We start from the raw sequence: 18,154 nt of genomic DNA, 5'->3' as shown, positions 1-18,154 counted from the left end.
ATCGCTTTTATAGCTTTTTTTGCGGTGTTGGGGGGAACCTGGAAGCGGGGCTGTTGTGGATCTTCTGATTCGCTCATTTTTGGTAAAGTATTGTTGATCTTAGAATAAGCTTTTCTGGGGCCCCGGGTTTGGTGTTTCCCTCTCCCTGTTCGCGAACTTTCCCGGTCCCCCTCTCCGACCCCGTGGTCCCTGGGCCTCGGCTTCTGGGTTCACCCTTCTCAGGTCTGGGTCTGTGAGCCGCTGTTTCCCGGTGCCTTCGGGCTGTTCCCCTCCCCCTCAGAGGTCTCTGTGCCTCTGTCTCGGCCTGGCTCCTCGGGCCTTTCCCTGGCTTCAGTCTCCCTCCCTGGGCCCTGTACTCACAGTCTTGGTTTGCTTCTGGAAGCCTTCTGGTTGCTCCCCTTCTCCTCAGAGGTCTCTGGGCCTGGCTCCTTGGGCCTTTCCCGGGCTTTCTAGCCCAGCCGCCGCTCGGGCTGTGCCTCGTTCGCCGTTCGGGTGCTGGACTGCGGTCATCGCTCGGGTGCTGGACTGCGGCCGTCGCTCGGGTGCTGGACTGCGGCTGCCGATCGGGCCGTGTCTCGTTCGCCGCTCGGGCTCCCCGAGTCACCTCATTCCGGCTGCCGCTGCGTCTCCGTGCGGCCTCCCCGATTCGCCTCGTTTCCCGAAGCGGCCTCCCCGAGTCTCCTCGCTCCGGCTGCCGCTGCGTCTCCGTGCGGCCTTCGCGCCTCGGTTCCCGATGCGGCCGAGTCACCTCGCTTCTGCTGCTGCTGTGGCCCCGTGCGGCCGCTGTTCTTTGGTTTGTATATTTTTTTTTCCCTTATTTCTTTTTTTTCTTTGGCTTTTTTTTTCTAATTTCCTCTGGTTTTTTTTCCTTTGGTGGTCTCTTTGGTGGTCTTTTACTTCCTTGCTTAATCTAGACTAAACTAAACTTAAACTTAACTAAACAAACTAAACTAACTTAACTAGAACTAACTTTAACTTTAAAACCTTTTTAAACTTGAAATGAACCTTTTTTTCCCCCACTTTAAACACTAAAAACACTAAAAATTCAGCAGCCCATCTTCAGTGTGTGTATTCACTCTACACACGGGGGATATAGTTTCCTCTGTTTGTAAAGTGAAAGAAAAATGTTACTAAACTTTCATTTGTTTTTAGGTTTTAGTGAAATATTGTTCCTTAGGTTTACACACAGAAATAAATAACCTCAGAATGAGAAACCACTGACTGTGTCTGTGTGTAAATTTATAGAGACAGGCGATGTGCTGATGTTCATTTCTATTTGTTTTGCCTGTTAGTCCAGTGCCGGTGTGTGAAGAAACCAAGAGCTGTGAAGATTTACCACCGGCAGAGTGAGTCCTTCACCTTCCTTCCTGAGAGAGGGGATGACGGAGAGAAGGAATGGGAGAGAGTGAGGGAGAAAGTGAGAGTGTGGTGGTGGGGGGTGACAGAGTGAATGATGAGGGAATAAGGACCTTAGTAAATCTGGAGCTACTAAATGAAACTGAGTCCATTCAGAATGCAGTCTATCCAGAGTCCATCGGGGTGATTTTCCCAATGGAGTCGGGTTGGAGGCGGGTTTCGGTTTGGGTGGGTTCCAAACCCGCCTCTACTGAGAGGTGGGAAAATGTGTGATTTTCCCCTAATTGGCCAGTTGATTTCAGAGGATTTTTGTTCCCCTGGGCCAATTAGTTTTTTGGGACTGAAACTCGCCTCTGCTGACGTCACTTATCCAGCTTCATTTAAGGGCTGCTTGCTGCCTTGACTCATTCCACTGGTTTTTGGTCGGTGCTGCACCACCTCCAAGTTGTTATCTCCTTGAAGAATGGCCAGCTCCAAGGCAAGGGCCCCCCCGAGGTTCTCTGATGAGGTGCTGGGTATGCTGCTTGAGAGGCGAGAGCAAGCAGGGAGGTGCGCAGGGAAGAGGCCTTCCAAAGAGACCAAGGCTGTGTGGGTCCAACTGGCAAGGGATATAACCTCCAGATCTGTGTGCAGATTGGGTGATTGATTCTGTTTATTTATGAAATGCCATCCCTTTGGGAATGTACTAAAATTAGGTGATGGCAAACTGTTGGCGTGATGGCATCTGTTATTTCGGCTTAGGCAGCTCCACATTGCGGGCTCCGTGACACTTGCATGGTCAGGTTGGTGGTCAGAATGAAAGGAGGCCAAAGAGTCATGTCCATTGTCCATCACGTATTAAGAAGGAGCCAAGCACATGTGCCATAAAGGGCAACCTATGCAAATCTGGCCAGCGTGAGTGCATTCCTTGCATGATGTGCTTCAATGCACTGGCGCCTTCTGCACTGTGCAGCATCAGATGGGTGAGCAGGAGGTTGGGGCTCCTGCTGCTGCGGAGCTGCCTCGTTCTGCTGCTGCCATGGCTGCTCCTCATCCAAATCTGAGGTCCATGGTGAAAGGAAATAATTGGTTCCCATGCTGCTGGCAGATACTTCCGTTGGAGAAGCGCTCAGTCCAAGCAGAGAGAGGGTCTTCCAAGGAGGTCCCACAGTTGAGAGATAGAAGCTGCAGCACCTCTGACTTCGGTAGGCCTGCTAAAAGTCCTGAAAGACCTTTGCAACAAATGTTCTGCCACCTGCAGCTGCTCCCTGATGAAAGCTCCATTTGCTGTGAGGAGGCCACCCACTTTTCAACCCGCCAGTATAAGCTGGCGTGGTTTAGGAGGGTAGTGCTAATCGCTGAAAATGTGGTAAAATAACAAAGACCTGTCAAAATAGGATTATAGAGGCCCTTAACTACTATTTAAGGGTCTCAACTACCTCTTCCGTCTGATGGAGGCAGGACCGAATCGCACCCATGAAACCCACCTCCGGCAAAATTACACGGAGGCGGGTTCCGAACCTGCCCTCAGTTTTTCCCCATTTTGCCAACTGTCCCGCCTCAAAACCCGCCTCCTTGGGGCTGGGAAAATTGCGCCCCATGTATAATTATTTTTCCCCACCAGCACTACCTGTTGACTTCTTACTGTAGTAATGCATCTATAGTAGATGCATTGCTGGTCATCTGTTAAAATTCTATAGATTCTGGAACAGTTCCCATGGATTGGAGGGTAGCTAATGTTACCCCACTTTTCAAAAAAGGTGGTAGAGAGAAAACGGGGTATTATAGACCGGTAAGCCTGGCATCGGTAGTGGGGAAAATGCTAGAGTCCATTATAAAAGATGTAATAGCAGAGCACTTGGAAAACAGTGACAGGATCGGACAAAGTCAACATGGATTTACAAAAGGTAAATCGTGCTTGACTAATCTACTGGAATTTTTTGAGGCTGTAACTGGTAGAATAGATAAGGGAGAACCAGTGGATGTGGTGTACAGGAAACTTTGTTATATCCGGCACCGACGGGACCGAGCTGTTGCCGATCTATCAAAACTGCCGGACATACAAAGTTAATGTTGAAGCATACGGAGCTTTTCATCTCCGTATCTGACAATAAACACTGTTGCTTAGCAACAGCTTCAAACAGTCGGCCCGTACCTTGGAAGCATCTCTGTAGCTTAGCAACAGCTTCAGAGAGACTTTCCAAAGCCTGACTGTTGGAAAAAAAAGCCACGAGAAGAAAAACAACCTAACAGAATGGCTCCTGATTTCTGCCGGTAGATCGAGGTTTCCGGACATACAACCTCCGGATAAACCAAAGTCTCCTGTATTTGGACTTTCAGAAGGCTTTCGATAAGGTCCCGCATAAGAGATTAGCGTGTAAAGTTAAAGCACATGGGATTGGGGGCAAGGTACTGACTTGGATAGAGAACTGGCTGGCAGACAGGAAGCAAAGAGTTAGAATAAATGGCTCTTTTTCCGAGTGGCAGGCAGTGACTAGTGGGGTACCGCAGGGATCGGTGCTAGGACCCCAGCTATTCACAATATATATTAATGGGGAACTAGATGTAATATCTCCAAGTTTGCAGATGACACAAAGCTGGGTGGGCGTGTATGCTGTGAGGAGGATGCCGAGAAACTCCAGGATGATTTGGACAGGTTGGGTGATTGGGCAGATGTATGGCAGTATAATGTGGATATATGCGAGGTTATCCACTTTGGTGGCAAAAACAGGAAGGCAGATTATTATCTGAATGGCAACAGATTGGGAGAAGGGGAAGTGCAACGAGACCTGGGTGTCCTTGTGCACCAGTCGCTGAAGGTAAGCATGCAGGTGCAGCAGGCGGTTAAGAAGGCAAATGGTATGTTGGCCTTCGTAGCAAGAGGATTCTAGTACAGGAACAAGGATGTCTTGCTGCAGTTGTATAGGGCCTTTGTGAGACCACACCTTGAGCATTGTGTGCAGTTTTGGTTGCCTTATCTGAGGAAGGATGTTCTAGCCATGGAGGGAGTGCAGAGAAGATTCACCAGCCTGATACCTGGGATGGCAGGAATGACGTATGAGGAGAGATTGGGTCGATTGGGCTTATACTTGCTGGAGTTTAGAAGAATGAGAGGGGATCTCATTGAAACATAAAATTCTAACAGGACTAGACAGACTACATGCAGGAAGGATGTTCCTGATGGCAGGGGAGTCCAGAACCAGTGGTCACAGTCTAAAGATAAGGGGTATGCAATTTAGGACAGGGATGAGGAGGAATTTCTTCACCCAGAGAGTGGTGAACCTGTGGAATTCTCTACCACAGAAGGCAGTAGAGGCCAATTCATTAAATATATTCAAGAAGGAGTTGGATATATTTCTTAAGGCTAAAGGGATCAAGGGATATGGGGAGAAGGCAGGGACAGGGTACTGAGTTTGGATGATTAGCCATGATCTCATTGAATGGTGGAGCAGGCTCGAGGGGCCGATTGGCCTATTCCTGCTCCTATCTTCTATGTTTCTATGTAAGGAACAATAAATTCCTAACCCTGCCTCATTTGTAATCAATGTCATACTGTTCTATAATATCTCTATTACCCTCAGTCCCTCTCATCAACAGATATTGAACCTACTCCCTTTTAAAGATGCAATTGACCCTGGATGCGTTACCCTCTCTGGGAGTCTGTTTCACAGGCAGGATTTCCCAGCTGAGTTATATCACTTTTCCAGTATTACTCAGGCAGGCAGGATGAGTAATCGAGTGGGGAGCCGTGCGGCCCAGCCCCCAGCAGGTTCTGCGCCAGCGTCACGTCCGAGACATACTGGACGTACCTGCCCATATATGGGTAGGCATTCTCTGATAAGGCAGTAATGATGGTATCATGGGCCTGTTATCAGTCATTATCGCCATAGAAACTCTGAATGTAAGGATTCCTGTCTATAACAGGTGTCCGGCATTACTGGGGATCATCAGAACACGCCACTAATCTTATGTGGAGCGCAATGCAGTGTGTGGGTTCAATAGAGAGTGAAGTGATCCATTTGGGTAGATTCCTGGCACGTTCTCATAGCAAACGTTTTGTATTAGTTGGGTCTGTTGGACCCTTTACGATGCTGCAGCTGCTGGATTCCTGCAGCAGTGAGCTCCTCGGGTCATGAAAGGCGCTATATGTGCAAGTTCTTTCTTTTATAGAACCTGCCCAATTATCATTCCATTAAATCAATCTACCCCCAGATTACCACCCAGGTGTGTGTGTGTGTCTTTAAGTGTATGTGTGCGTATGCATGTGTGGTGCAAGTGGACATACAGCCAGGAGTCACGAAAAAAAATTGACCTGAGGCTGGCCCCAGAAGATTCCCAGGGGTCAGCAACTTAGCTGAGGGGCAGACGCTAGCCCCGCCCAGCCACACTTCAGCCGGTGTTGTGGGCAGAGCAGAAAGTCTCACCTGCCAGTACCCTGTGGAATTATTTTTCTGATCTCTAGCCTTGCCTGGTCTTGTGAATTTATTTACTTGAATCGTCTAGTCTCTATGCTCATTGTTCAATTAACTACTGTAGCTTGTTTACTTCAACCATATCTGTTTTATTTTGTAGGAGTGTATTAAGTCTACCCTCAGCCTGCACTTGTGTAAAAATATGCTTAGTCGCTTAACTCTTTCTTCATAATTTAGATCCTGGACACTCTTGAAATTATTTCTGATGAGTCTACATCCCTCTTGAGGTTGTGTAACCAAAACTGCCCACCATTCTCCCCACCATTCATCCATTCAATGTTTTGATCCAATACCCTGTAGAGATGCCTCAGTACCCACTTTGCCTTATTGATAACTGCTTCACGTTGACCAGGGTTTGGTCGCTGACCACTTCCAAATTATTTTCTCTATTGGTGCGGGCCTACAAATTAGGGCACCTTCTCCCTGACTCCAGAACGTTCACCAGGATCAGCGGCTGAGGCTCCCGGCCGGCGGGTCCTGGCACTTATATCAGAATGACCCGCCCCACCTCCCCCCGCCATGGATCTTCTGCCCCACGCTGTGTGCAGCTGTTTATTTCTCTTTGCTTTGTCCATCAGATCGGTGCAGATGTGTGAAGAAGCCGAGAGCAATAAGGATTTACTAGCAGCAGAGTGAGTCCTTCACCTTCCTTCCTTAGAGGGGAGATGAGGGAGAGAGGGGACTGCAAGGCGGCAGAGAGAGTGAATGTTGGGGAGTGAGGAAATAAAAAGTCTGGAGTGAGGAAAGAAGGGAAATCTGAATGTCCCATGGGAGAGGAAACGAGGGAGAGAAACAGAGAGTGAGAAATGAGGAATGAAGAAATGAGAGAGGGATAAGGTGAGGAAGTGTGTCAGTGAAAAGTGAGTGATTCTTTCACTGCACGTGCGGGTGTTAAATGAGACAATCTAACTGTGAAGGCGCGAGTGAGATGTTTATAGCACACTTTATGGTAGATTCTCCAAGTCCTGACCCATTGCGAGGGCCCTGACCCACTGCAAGCATGAATTGCAATCCTGCAGGCTGCATATCTGCAATTTTGTGGTCTGTGCAAGTTAGCAAGAATGGGGAGAATCTACCCTTTTATATACATGCATGCACACGTACAGTTTCATCAAATTTGTATAACCACACAAGTGTTCCTGTGTAATATATGTCACAGATTGTGTGGGTGTGTGTCTGTGCATACTGATACCTTTATATACACACATACATAGCCACAAGCAGACACACACGGAGGATATAGTTTCCTCTGTTTGTAAAGTGAAAGAAAAATGTCACTAAACTTTCATTTGTTTTTAATAGTTTTAGTGAAATATTGTTTCTTATGTTTACACACAGAAATAAATAACCTCAGAATCAGAAACCACTGACTGTGTCTGTGTGTAAATTTATAGAGACAGGCGATGTGCTGAAGTTCATTTCTATTTGTTTTGCCTGTTAGTCCAGTGCCGATGTGTGAAGAAACCAAGAGCAGTGAGGATTTACCACCGGCAGAGTGAGTCCTTCACCTTCCTTCCTGTGAGAGGGGATGACCGAGAGAAGGAATGGGAGAGAGTGAGAGGGAAAGTGAGAGTGCGGTGGTGGGGGTGACAGAGTGAATGATGAGGGAATAAGGACCTTAGTAAATCTGGAGCTACTAAATGAAACTGAGCCCACTCAGAATGCAGTCTATCCAGAGTCCATCGGGGCGATTTTCCCAATGGAGGCGGGTTTCGGTTTGGGTGGGTTCCAAACCCGCCTCTACTGAGAGGTGGGAAAATTTGTGATTTCCCCCAAATTGGCCAGTTGATTTCAGAAGTTTTTTTTCCCCCTGGGCCATTTAGTTTTTTGGGACTGAAACTCGCCTCTGCTGACGTCACTTATCCAGCTTCATTTAAGGGCTGCTTGCTGCCTTGACTCATTCCACTAGTTTTTGGTCGATGTTGCACCACCTCCAAACTGTTATCTCCTTGAAGAATGACCAGCTCCAAGACAAGGGCCTCCCCGAGGTTCTCGGATGAGGTGCTGGGTATGCTGGTTGAGGGGGCGAGAGCAAGCAGGGAAGTGCTCTTCCCCTCATCTGGGAGGAAGAGTACTCCCAAAGAAACCAAGGCTGTGTGGGTCCAGCTGGCAACGGATATAACCTCCAGATCTGTGTGCAGATTGGGTGATTGATTCTGTTTATTTATGAAATGCCATCCCTTTGGGAAAGTACTAAAATTAGGTGATGGCAAACTGTTGGCGTGATGGCATCTGTTATTTCGGCTTAGGCAGCTCCGCGACACTTGCGTGGTCAGGTTGGTGGTCAGAATGAAAGGAGGCCAAAGAGTCATGTCCATTGTCCATCATGTATTTAGAAGGAGCCAAGCACGTGTGCCATAAAGGGCAACCTATGCAAATCTGGCCAGCATGAGTGCATTCCTTGCATGATGTGCTTCAATGCGCTGGCGCCTTCTGCCCTGTGCAGCATCAGATGGGTGAGCAGGAGGTTGGGGCTCCTGCTGCTGTTGCTGTGGAGCTGCCTCATTCTGCTGCTGACATGGCTGCTCCTCATCCAAATCTGAGGTCCACGGTGAAAGGAAATAATTGGTTCCCATGCTGCTGGCAGATATCTCAGTTGGGGAAGCGCTCAGTCCAAGCGGAGAGAGGGTCTTCCAAGGAGGTCCCACAGTTGAGATAGAAGCTGCAGCACCTCTGACTTCGGTAGGCCTGCTAAAAGCCCTGAAAGACCTTTGGAGCAAATGTTCTGCCACCTGCAGCTGCTCCCTGATGAAAGCTCTGTTTTAATGGTGGAGCTGCAGCTGTGAGGAGGCGACCCACTTGTCAACCCGCCAGGGTAAGCTGGCGTGGATTAGGAGGGTAGTGCAACACGCTGAAAATGTTGTAAAATAACAAAGGCCTATCGAAATAGGATTATAGAGGCCCTTAACTACTATTTAAGGGACTTAACTACCTCTCCCGTCTAATGGAGGCGGGACCGAATCACACCCATGAAACCCGCCTCCGGCAAAATTGCACGGAGGCGGGTTCTGAACCTGCCCTCAGTTTTTCCCATTTTGCCAACTGTCCCGCCTCGAAACCCACCTCCTCGGGGCTGGGAAAATAGCGCCCCATGTGTAATTATTTTTCCCCACCAGCACGACCTGTTGATCACTTACTGTAAGAAACAATAAATTCCTAACCCTCCCTCCTTTGAAATCAATGTCATACTGTTCTATAATATCTCTATTACCCTCAGTCCCGCTCATCAACAGATATTGAACCTACTCCCTTTTGAAGATGCAATTGACCCTGGATGCGTTACCCTCTCTGGGAGTCTGTTTCACAGGCAGGATTTCCCAGCTGAGTTATACCACTTTTCCAATATTACTCAGGCAGGCAGGGTGAGTAATCGAGTGGGGAGCTGTGCGGCCCAGCCCCCAGCGGGTTCTGCGCCAGGTCACATCCGAGACATACTGGGCGTACCTGCCCATATATGGGTGGGCATACTCTAATAAGGCAGTAATGATGGTGTCATGGGCCTGTTATCAGTCATTATTGCCTTAGAAAATCTGAATGTAAGGATTCCTGTCTATAACAGGTGTCCAGCATTACTGGGGATCATCAGAACGTGCCACTAATCTTATGTGGAGCGCAATGCAGTGAGTGGGTTCAATAGAGAGTGAAGTGATCCATTTGGGTAGATTCCTGGCACGTTCTCGTAGCATACGTTTTGTATTAGTTGGGGCTGTTGGACCCTTTAAGCTGCTGCAGCTGCTGGATTCCTGCAGCAGTGAGCTCCTCAGGTCGTGAAAGGCGTTTTTGTGCAAGTTCTTTCTATTATAGAACCTACCCGATTATCATTCCATTTAAATCAATCTACACCCAGATTACCACCCAGGTGTGCGTGTGTGTCTTTAAGTGTACGTGTGCGTATGCATGTGTGGTGCAAGTGGACATACAGCCAGGAGTCACGAAAAAAAACATTGACCTGAGGCTGACCCCAGAAGATTCCCAGGGGTCAGCAACTTAGCTGAGGGGCAGACGCTAGCCCCGCCCAGCCACACTTCAGCCGGTGTGGCCAGAGCAGAAAGTCTCGCCTGCCAGTACTCTGTGGAATTATTTTTCTGATCTCTAGCCTTGCCTGGTCTTGTGAATTTATTTACTTGAATCGTCTAGTCTCTATGCTCATTGTTCAATTAACTACTGTAGCTTGTTTACTTCAACCATATCTGTTTTATTTTGTAGGAGTGTATTAAGTCTACCCTCAGCCTGCACTTGTGTAAAAATATGCTTAGTCGCTTAACTCTTTCTTCATAATTTAGATCCTGGACACTCTTGAAATTATTTCTGATGAGTCTACATCCCTCTTGAGGTAGTGTAACCAAAACTGCCCACCATTCTCCCCACCATTCATCCATGCAATGTTTTGATCCAATACCCTGTAGAGATGCCTCAGTACCCACTTTGCCTTATTGATAACTGCTTCACATTGACCAGGATTTGGTCGCTGACCACTTCCAAATTCTTTTCCCTATTGGTGCGGGCCTACAAATTAGGCAACCTTCCCCCTGACTCCAGCACGTCCACCAGGATCAGCGGCTGAGGTTCCCGGCCGGCGGATCCTGGCACTTATATCAGAATGACCCGCCCCACCTCCCCCCGCCATGGATCTTCTGCCCCACGCTGTGTGCAGCTGTTTATTTCTCTTTGCTTTGTCCATCAGATCGGTGCAGATGTGTGAAGAAGCCGAGAGCAATGAGGATTTACTAGCAGCAGAGTGAGTCCTTCACCTTCCTTCCTTAGAGAGGGGATGAGGGAGAGAGGGGACTGCAAGGCGGCATAGAGAGTGAATGTTGTGGAATGAGGAAATAAAAAGTCTGGAGTGAGGAAAGAAGGGAAATGTGAATGTCCCATGGGAGAGGAAAATTGGGAAACAGAGAGTGAGAAATGAGGGATGAAGAAATGAGAGAGCGGGATGAAGTGAGGAAGTGTGTCAGTGAAAAGTGAGTGGTTCTTTCAGTGCACGTGCGGGTGCTAAATGAGACTATCTAGCTGTGAAGGAGCGAGTGAGATGTTTATAGCACACTTTAAGGTAGATTTTCCAAGTCCTCACCCATTGCGAGGGCCGTGACCCACTGCGAGCAGGAATTGCAATCCTGCAGGCTGCACACCTGTAATTTTGTGGTCTGTGCAATGTAGCAAGAATGGGGAGAATCTACACTTTTATATACATTCGCACGTATAATTTCATCAAATTTGTATAACCGCACAAGTGTTCCTGTGTAATATATGGCACAGATTATGTGGGTGTCTGTGCATACTTATACCTTTATATACAGATACATAGCCACAAGCAGACACACACACATACACATGGGGGTATAGTTTCCTGTGTTTGTAAAGTGAAGGAAAAGTATCACTTATCATTAATTTATAATAGTTTTAGTGAAATATTTTTCATTAGGTTTACCCACAGAAATAAATATCCCCCAGAATGAGAACCACTGACTGTATCTGTGTGTAAATTTATAGAGACAGGTGATGTGCTGATGTTCATTTGTATTTGTTTTACCTGTTAGTCCAGTGCCGGTGTGTGAAGAAACCAAGAGCAGTGAGGATTTACCACTGGCAGAGTGAGTCCTTCACCTTCCTTCCTGAGAGAGGGGGTGAGATTGTTGGGGAGCAGGAGAGGTAACATGAGGATAGCGAGCCCAAGCGAGGGATAGCCTGAATGATTATGGGAGGGAGAAAAGTAGAGTGTAAATCAGGGACCGAGGGAATGAGGAAAGGTGAGGAGGAGAGTGCATTGGTGTAAAGTGAGTGAATGTTGGGGAGAGGGGCTAAATGAGTCAACGGGAGGTGTTGTGTTCTGAGTTTTGCTTCAATTAAGTTTGGCGCAGTTCCCGGGTGTTACCTGAAGGGGGTGCTGGGGGGCTCGGTTTTACTTTGTCTTTCACTTTCAGTTTCGGGTTCTGCCATGCAGACAATGTGCTGTAATGTCCACCCATTTACTCAGTAAATAGTAAAAGGTACATGCCGCCTCCTCTATTCATTACTGTTCGGTCAAGATGCAATACTGGCGATGAGGTGGCTGTTGAACTCTCTAGAAGGACGGAGATAGACATGCGAACCTACAGCCGTGATATTGGAAATTGCGATGAGCGGGCCACTCAGCTAGCAACATCAACGGCATTTTGATAGTTGGCTAGCTGCGACGTAGACGGCGGACAGAGTATTGTGCGGGCCAGGCAACTACCGTGAGTGTAGCTACCGTAACTCTGGCCGGAGGAGAAAAATATTTTTTTTTAAAAGAAAAAAGTCCGTGGATCTTAAAGGGACAGTGCACATTAAAACTATGACGACCTTGGGATGTATTGAAGAGTTCTCTGGGGATAAGGACAGTTCATGGGAGGAATACGCAGAAAGACTGAGGTGTTTCTTTGAGGCCAATAATATTGACAAAGAAGAGAAGAAGCGTTCAGTGTTGCTAAGTGTATGCGGAGCTGCTACTTACTCCGTCCTGCGTTCATTGGTGGCTCCTCGTAAACCTAGTGAGGTGGATTATGCTGATTTGATTGAGAAGCTGCAGAAACATTTTAACCCAAAACCCTCAGAGATTGTGCGGCGTTTCCATTTTCACAATTGTAAACAACAGCCTGGACAATCTATTTCAAGTTACATTGCTGAGTTGAGGAAACGCTCATTACATTGTAATTTTGGTGACCATTTAGACAATATGCTCCATGATCGGATTGTGTGTGGAGTGCTGGACTCGGCATTGTAGAGACAGCTGTTAGCGGAGAAGGCCCTGACGTTTCGACTGGCCGAGGAGAAGGCTTTAGCAGCAGAGGCTGCATCGATGAACACACGTATGCTCCATACAGAGGCAGCACCATCTCAGGCCGCCGAGGAAGTGCACAAGACCACACATGCAGCTGCTGCTGCGAGAGACATAGAGGCAACTAAAGAGACAGGAAGAAAATGTTTCTGCTGTGGGGCTCTCCATGGTTCCACTACATGCAAATTTGTGTCAGCGGTATGTCATTTCTGTAAGAAAAGAGGACACATAGCTCGTGTCTGCATGAAGAAAGCTCAGGCTGCTGCAGCAGAGCCAACACAAGCATCGCAGACACACACCCTGACACTGGAGGACAGCGATGAGTACACAGTGTATACCACGGAAGCTGAGCAGCTACCCCATAGACGGTGGGGATACACGGCAAATGTGATCATGAATGGGGCACTACTCTGCATGGAGGTGGATTCAGGCTCAGCATGTTCGTTGATAAGTGAAGACACTTACAATAGGCTGTGGCCAAGTGAACCCCCGGCGATGGCTCAGGTCAGTGGCGTGCTACGGCAGTGGTCCCAAGCTCAACTCCAGGTGCTGGGTATGATTCATGTGGAAGTTAAGTATCAGGCAGTCAAGGACACACTTCCACTTTATGTGGTGGCGGGGCAGGACACAAGCCTGCTGGGCAGAGATTGGTTTGAGCCCCTCGGTATTGAAGTGACAGGAGTACACACGGTACAGCGACAGCCCATAATGCCTATGTTGGAGAACTATGAAGAGGTTTTTGGTGAGTTCGGGGCCTGTCGGGGACCGCCAGTCTCAACTCGCCAAAGCTCCTTCAACAGCACCTTCCAAACCGGCGACCTCTACCACTTAGAAGGACAAGGGCAGCAGCCGCATGGGAACATCACCACCTACAAGTTCCCCTCCAAGCCACACACCATCCTGACTTGGACCTGTATCACCGTTCCTTCACTGTCGCTGGGCCAAAATCCTGGAACTCCCTTCCTAACAGCATTGTGGGTGTACCTACACCATATGGACTGCAGCGGTTCAAGACGGCGGCTCACCACCATCTTCTCAAGGGCAATTAGGGATGGGCACTAAATGCAGGCCTAGCCAGTGACGCCCACATCCCATCAATGAATAAAAAAAAAACAACAAAAAATCGAAGTGGACCCAGGGGTAGCGCCTAAGTTCTTCAAGGCGCGACCAGTTCCTTTTGCGTTGCGCAAGAAGGTGGATGAGGCCCTGGATAAGCTGGTGAACCAAGGGGTTCTCTTGCCAGTGAAGAACTCCCATTGGGCCACCCCTATCATGCCCATTGCAAAGAAGGATGGGGGCCTGCGAATCTGTGGAGATTACAGATGTACGGTTAATACTGCTGTGTTACCAGATGTGTATCCCTTACCAACAGTTACAGAGCTGTTTTCAACACTGGCTGGAAGCACTCTGTTCACCAAGCTGGATCTCAAGCAAGCATACCAGCAACTGGTCCTGGATGAAGAGTCAGCCGAGCTGTTGACAATCAACACCCACAGAGGACTTTTCCGAGCCACAAGGCTGCAGTTTGGGGTGTCTATGGCTGTGGCAATCTTTCAGAGGTTCATGGACACCCTGTTGGCTGGCGTTCCGGGAGTTCAGCCTTACTTGGATGACATACTGATTACAGGCAAGACACAGGAAGCCCATGATGAGTGGCTGCAGGAAGTACTACGCCGGCTGGCTGAGGTAGGACTACGCCTTCAGAAGGAGAAATGTGTGTTTGTTGCCAATGGGGTGGAGTTCTTGGGATTCCGAGTGGACAAAGACGGTGTGCATCCGACTACGGAGAAGGTGGAGGCTATCAGGAGCGCTCCCACCCCCAAGAACAAGACCGAACTGCAGGCATTCCTCGGACTGTTAAACTTCTACAGTTGTTTTCTCAAGGGCAAAGCCACAATCTTAGAGCCACTGCACAGGCTGTTAGACCAAGCAACAGTGTGGAACTGGACCTCAGCTCATGAAACAGCCTACAGACAGGCAAAGGAACTGCTACAAGCAGATAAGGTTCTGGCACACTATGATGAAAACAAGCCATTGGTGTTGGTGTGTGATGCCTCACCATACGGGCTGGGAGCTCTGTTGGGTCACATAGAGCCAGATGGCTGGGAAGCGCCTATCAGTTTTGCCTCAAGAACACTCTCAACAACAGAACGTAATTACGCCCAGATTGACAAGGAGGCCCTAGCCATCATATTTGGGGTAAAGAAGTTCAGCCAGTACCTGTTAGGGAGACAGTTCGTCATCTACACAGACCACAAGCCACTCTTGGGGCTCCACACTCCAAGCCCATGCCCCAGATCATATCACCGCGTATGCTTCGGTGGAGTCTGATGTTGGGGGCCTACAGTTATGAACTTTGCTACAGGCCTGGGAAGATGCTGGCTAATGCTGATGCTCTGAGTCGCTTGCCTTTGAACCGGCCGATGGCTGAGATGCCACCACCCCTGGAGGTGCTGCTACTGGAGGAGGTTCCGGAGGCCCCACTCCATGCCCAGCGGATTGGCAGCCTCACACAGAAAGATCCAGTCTTATCATGGGTGCTACGCTGGCTGCTGCATGGCTGGCCCTCTGAGGTCCAGGAGGAGCATTTCAAGCCCTTCGTTCAGAGGTGCCATGAAATGTCTGCACACAAGAACTGCGCGCTCTGGGGAAGCTGTGTGGTGGTCCCTGCCGCCGCAAGAGAGGAGGTGCTGAAAATGCTGCATGACTCACACCCTGGGATTGTGCACATGAAGGCGTTGGCGAGAAGCTACGTCTGGTGGCCGGGGTTGGACCGAGATGTGGAGGAGGTGGTAAAGAGCTGTGAGACATGTCAGCTGACTCGCCATAGCCCATCCAAGGCTCCCCTTCACCCCTGGGAGTGGACCACTCGTAAATGGTCAAGACTCCACATTGACTTTGCAGGGCCATTTCAGGGGAAGGTCTTTTTGATAGTGGTGGATTCTCATTCGAAATGGCTGGAGGTGGCTATCATGAGCTCCATGACATCCAGTGCAGTGATCAACGCGTTGCCACACATGGGGTCCCCGACGTGCTGGTTTCGGACAATGGAGCAGCCTTCATGTCAGCGGAGTTCAAGGCTTTTGCAGGCAGAAACTGGATCCGCCACGTGACCACAGCGCCCTATCACCCCTCCTCTAATGGGCAGGCAGAGAGGATGGTGCAAACCACAAAAGAGGCACTGGTGAGGATATCGGTGGGGGACTGGCAAACCAGATTGGCCAGGTTCCTGTTATCACAGCATACCACACCAAACTCAGCAACGGGGAAGAGTCCTGCCGAGATGCTGATGGGTCGCCGGCTGGCGACTGCACTGGACCGGCTACACCCGGACTACAGGGATGAGATGCACACAAAGCAAGAGGAGCTGGCTAAGAAGCACCAGGGCACCGCCAGGCAGTTCGAGCCGTCAGAGACTGTGTTTGTCTGTTGCTATGCAGGAGGAGACAAATGGATGCCTGCCGTGGTGGAGCAGGCCACGGGTCCCGTCGTACAGCGTCCGTACACCTGATGGCCAGCTACACAGACGCCACGTAGACCAGCTACGGGGTCGTACTCCGGTGAGAGTAACAGAGACGTCACGGGCTAGGCCATTGTCTCCGCCACCTCTGCCAGGCAGTGACGACCTGCTTCCTGCAACAACAACGGAAGCCACATCGACAGAAGGTGTCACGGAGTCATCAGCCACGGAGGAAGGTTTTCCTGTGGCTAGCAGTGGCACCCCAACTATGCCAGTCCAGCGGCGCTCAAGTCGGGTTAGATTCCGTCCCAGACGCCTGGAGGACTAAGGGGTTTTATCTGGGGGAAAGGAGTGTTGTGTTTTGAGTTTTGCTTCAATTAAGTTTGTCCCAGTTACCGGGTGTTACATGAAGGGGGTGCTGGGGGGCTCGGTTTTACTTTGTCTGCATGGCAGAACCCGGAACTGAAAGTGAAAGACAATGTGCTGTAATATCCACCCATTTACTCAGTAAATAGTAAAAGGTAAATTCCGTCTCCTCTATTCATTACTGTTCGGTCAAGATGCAATAGGAGGGATCAAGTGAACGTTTTAATGTCAGTTTGTTCAGGAGAGAGTAGGTAAATGTGTTCCAATGAGTGAAAGTATTTGTACGTGTAGATCTCGCTCAGTGCTGGAGCTAACAGGGCAAACTCATAACCAAATGTTAGATTAGGACAATTAGATGGATTTGCCCACAACTGTGACTGTCAGCACCCTTTCAGATCGGTCTAGGACCCTTACCTACCCATCGTACCAATCCTTTATCTGTAGGAAACATTATACATACTTGTATGTATATTTACTGCTGGGTATAATAAATTATCTGCCATAGTAAAGTTGGTCCCTTTTTTAACACAAGAAACCACATCCAAACTTACTATTGTCCTACCCTTACTCAGTTCCACATTGAGCAAAGGCAGTGGTGGTGATTTTGTTTTTTGTTTTATCTCAATGCTCTGTCTACTTACTGTGTATATTTGTGGCTGACCACCTCTGATGGTTGAAGATCATTTTCCACTTTGTTTTCATTCCATCATGGAAATGTTCCTGAACTCCTACTGGCTCCTATAGGTGGTGAACACTGGACAGTCATATGTCCTCCCAGCCCTTGGCTTCTGCCTCGTGGGCTGAGGTAGAGATTGCTCCTGAACTGAATATTGCTACCCTATTGGGCTGAAATCTCTTCCACAATGATTGACACCTCAATTCACAAGGTCTGGGCCATAGCTATGAGGTTTTAAGCAGTACCTCTGGATTGGTGACCAGTGTAAAGTCTGTAGGTATTATGGCGAATTAATACACAGACTACAAGAGTAACTTTAACAGGACTTTACTATTCGAAGGTCAGGGCGAATCTGCCCAATAAATCCTGACACAGCACTTATATACCGGTGTGGTCACCGTTGGTATTACAGTATACAGCAGCCAAGATAAAGTAGTGCCACACCTAAAATAGTTCTCTTAAAGGTAGAGCAGTTACATACACTACAATCCTCCCTTTTTAGCTTACAACATACTTATTCCCCATTAACATAACATCATAACATATATACAACTTATGCAAAACAGTTCACAGATTCAGTCTCTCTGGAGGCTTCCTGACTCTGTCCGGATAACGCCTCGGTGGTGTAGTAGTTTTCGGCGGGGTAGTAGGTTCTTCTGGCAAGGTCGATTCGGCTTGAAGGACAGTGTCAGGTTCATCTGCTTCCAGTATTACCAGATCGGAGGTAGGTGCTCTGGGTATCTCTGCTTCAACATTAGCCGTGTAAGGTTGTGGAGTAGGTTGGTCCTTTGTGGATGACCCTATGATCTGGTCAACATGGCGCCTTATTATGCTGTCACCAATGTCCACGGTATACATCAGCGGCCCTAGCCTTTTCCCAATAGTTCCAGGCTGCCATTTCTCGGTACGGTAGTCCCGGGCCAAAACTTGTTGACCTATCTGAAAGGATCTAGTTGGCCTTTCATTCATGCCCTGAAATTGCCGGTTCTCTACGTCCCTTCTGACGCTTGGCTTAATCAAATCCAGCCGGCATCTTAGTCTTCTAT

General features: G+C 48.7%; 1 protein-coding gene across 34 annotated transcripts in view; it reads left to right on the top strand.

Annotated features, from left to right (window-relative positions):
* The window catches only part of LOC147116285 (cyclic nucleotide-gated channel beta-1-like), a 441,619-nt gene that overhangs the window by 185,965 nt on the left and 237,500 nt on the right, over positions 1 to 18,154 (top strand). For 11 of the 34 annotated variants that reach the window (XM_085991081.1, XM_085991080.1, XM_085991082.1 and 8 more), the window contains 5 exons: positions 1,293 to 1,346; positions 6,386 to 6,439; positions 7,249 to 7,302; positions 10,492 to 10,545; positions 11,348 to 11,401. The exons of 1 other annotated variant lie outside the window; for it this stretch is intronic. In XM_085991081.1, the coding sequence (XP_085847207.1) occupies positions 1,293 to 1,346; positions 6,386 to 6,439; positions 7,249 to 7,302; positions 10,492 to 10,545; positions 11,348 to 11,401 (270 nt within the window). The remainder of the gene's footprint in view (positions 1 to 1,292; positions 1,347 to 6,385; positions 6,440 to 7,248; positions 7,303 to 10,491; positions 10,546 to 11,347; positions 11,402 to 18,154) is intronic. 22 more of the 34 variants (XM_085991106.1, XM_085991111.1, XM_085991110.1 and 19 more) reach the window with 9 other exon arrangements.

Source organism: Somniosus microcephalus, chromosome 6 (genome assembly GCF_052327205.1).
Source record: "Somniosus microcephalus isolate GS21.2 chromosome 6, FLI_Smic_1.0, whole genome shotgun sequence".
Classification (NCBI taxonomy): Eukaryota; Metazoa; Chordata; class Chondrichthyes; order Squaliformes; family Somniosidae; genus Somniosus; species Somniosus microcephalus.
The sequence above is the reverse complement of the archived record's forward strand: the minus strand, read 5'-3'. Positions and strand labels throughout refer to the sequence as shown.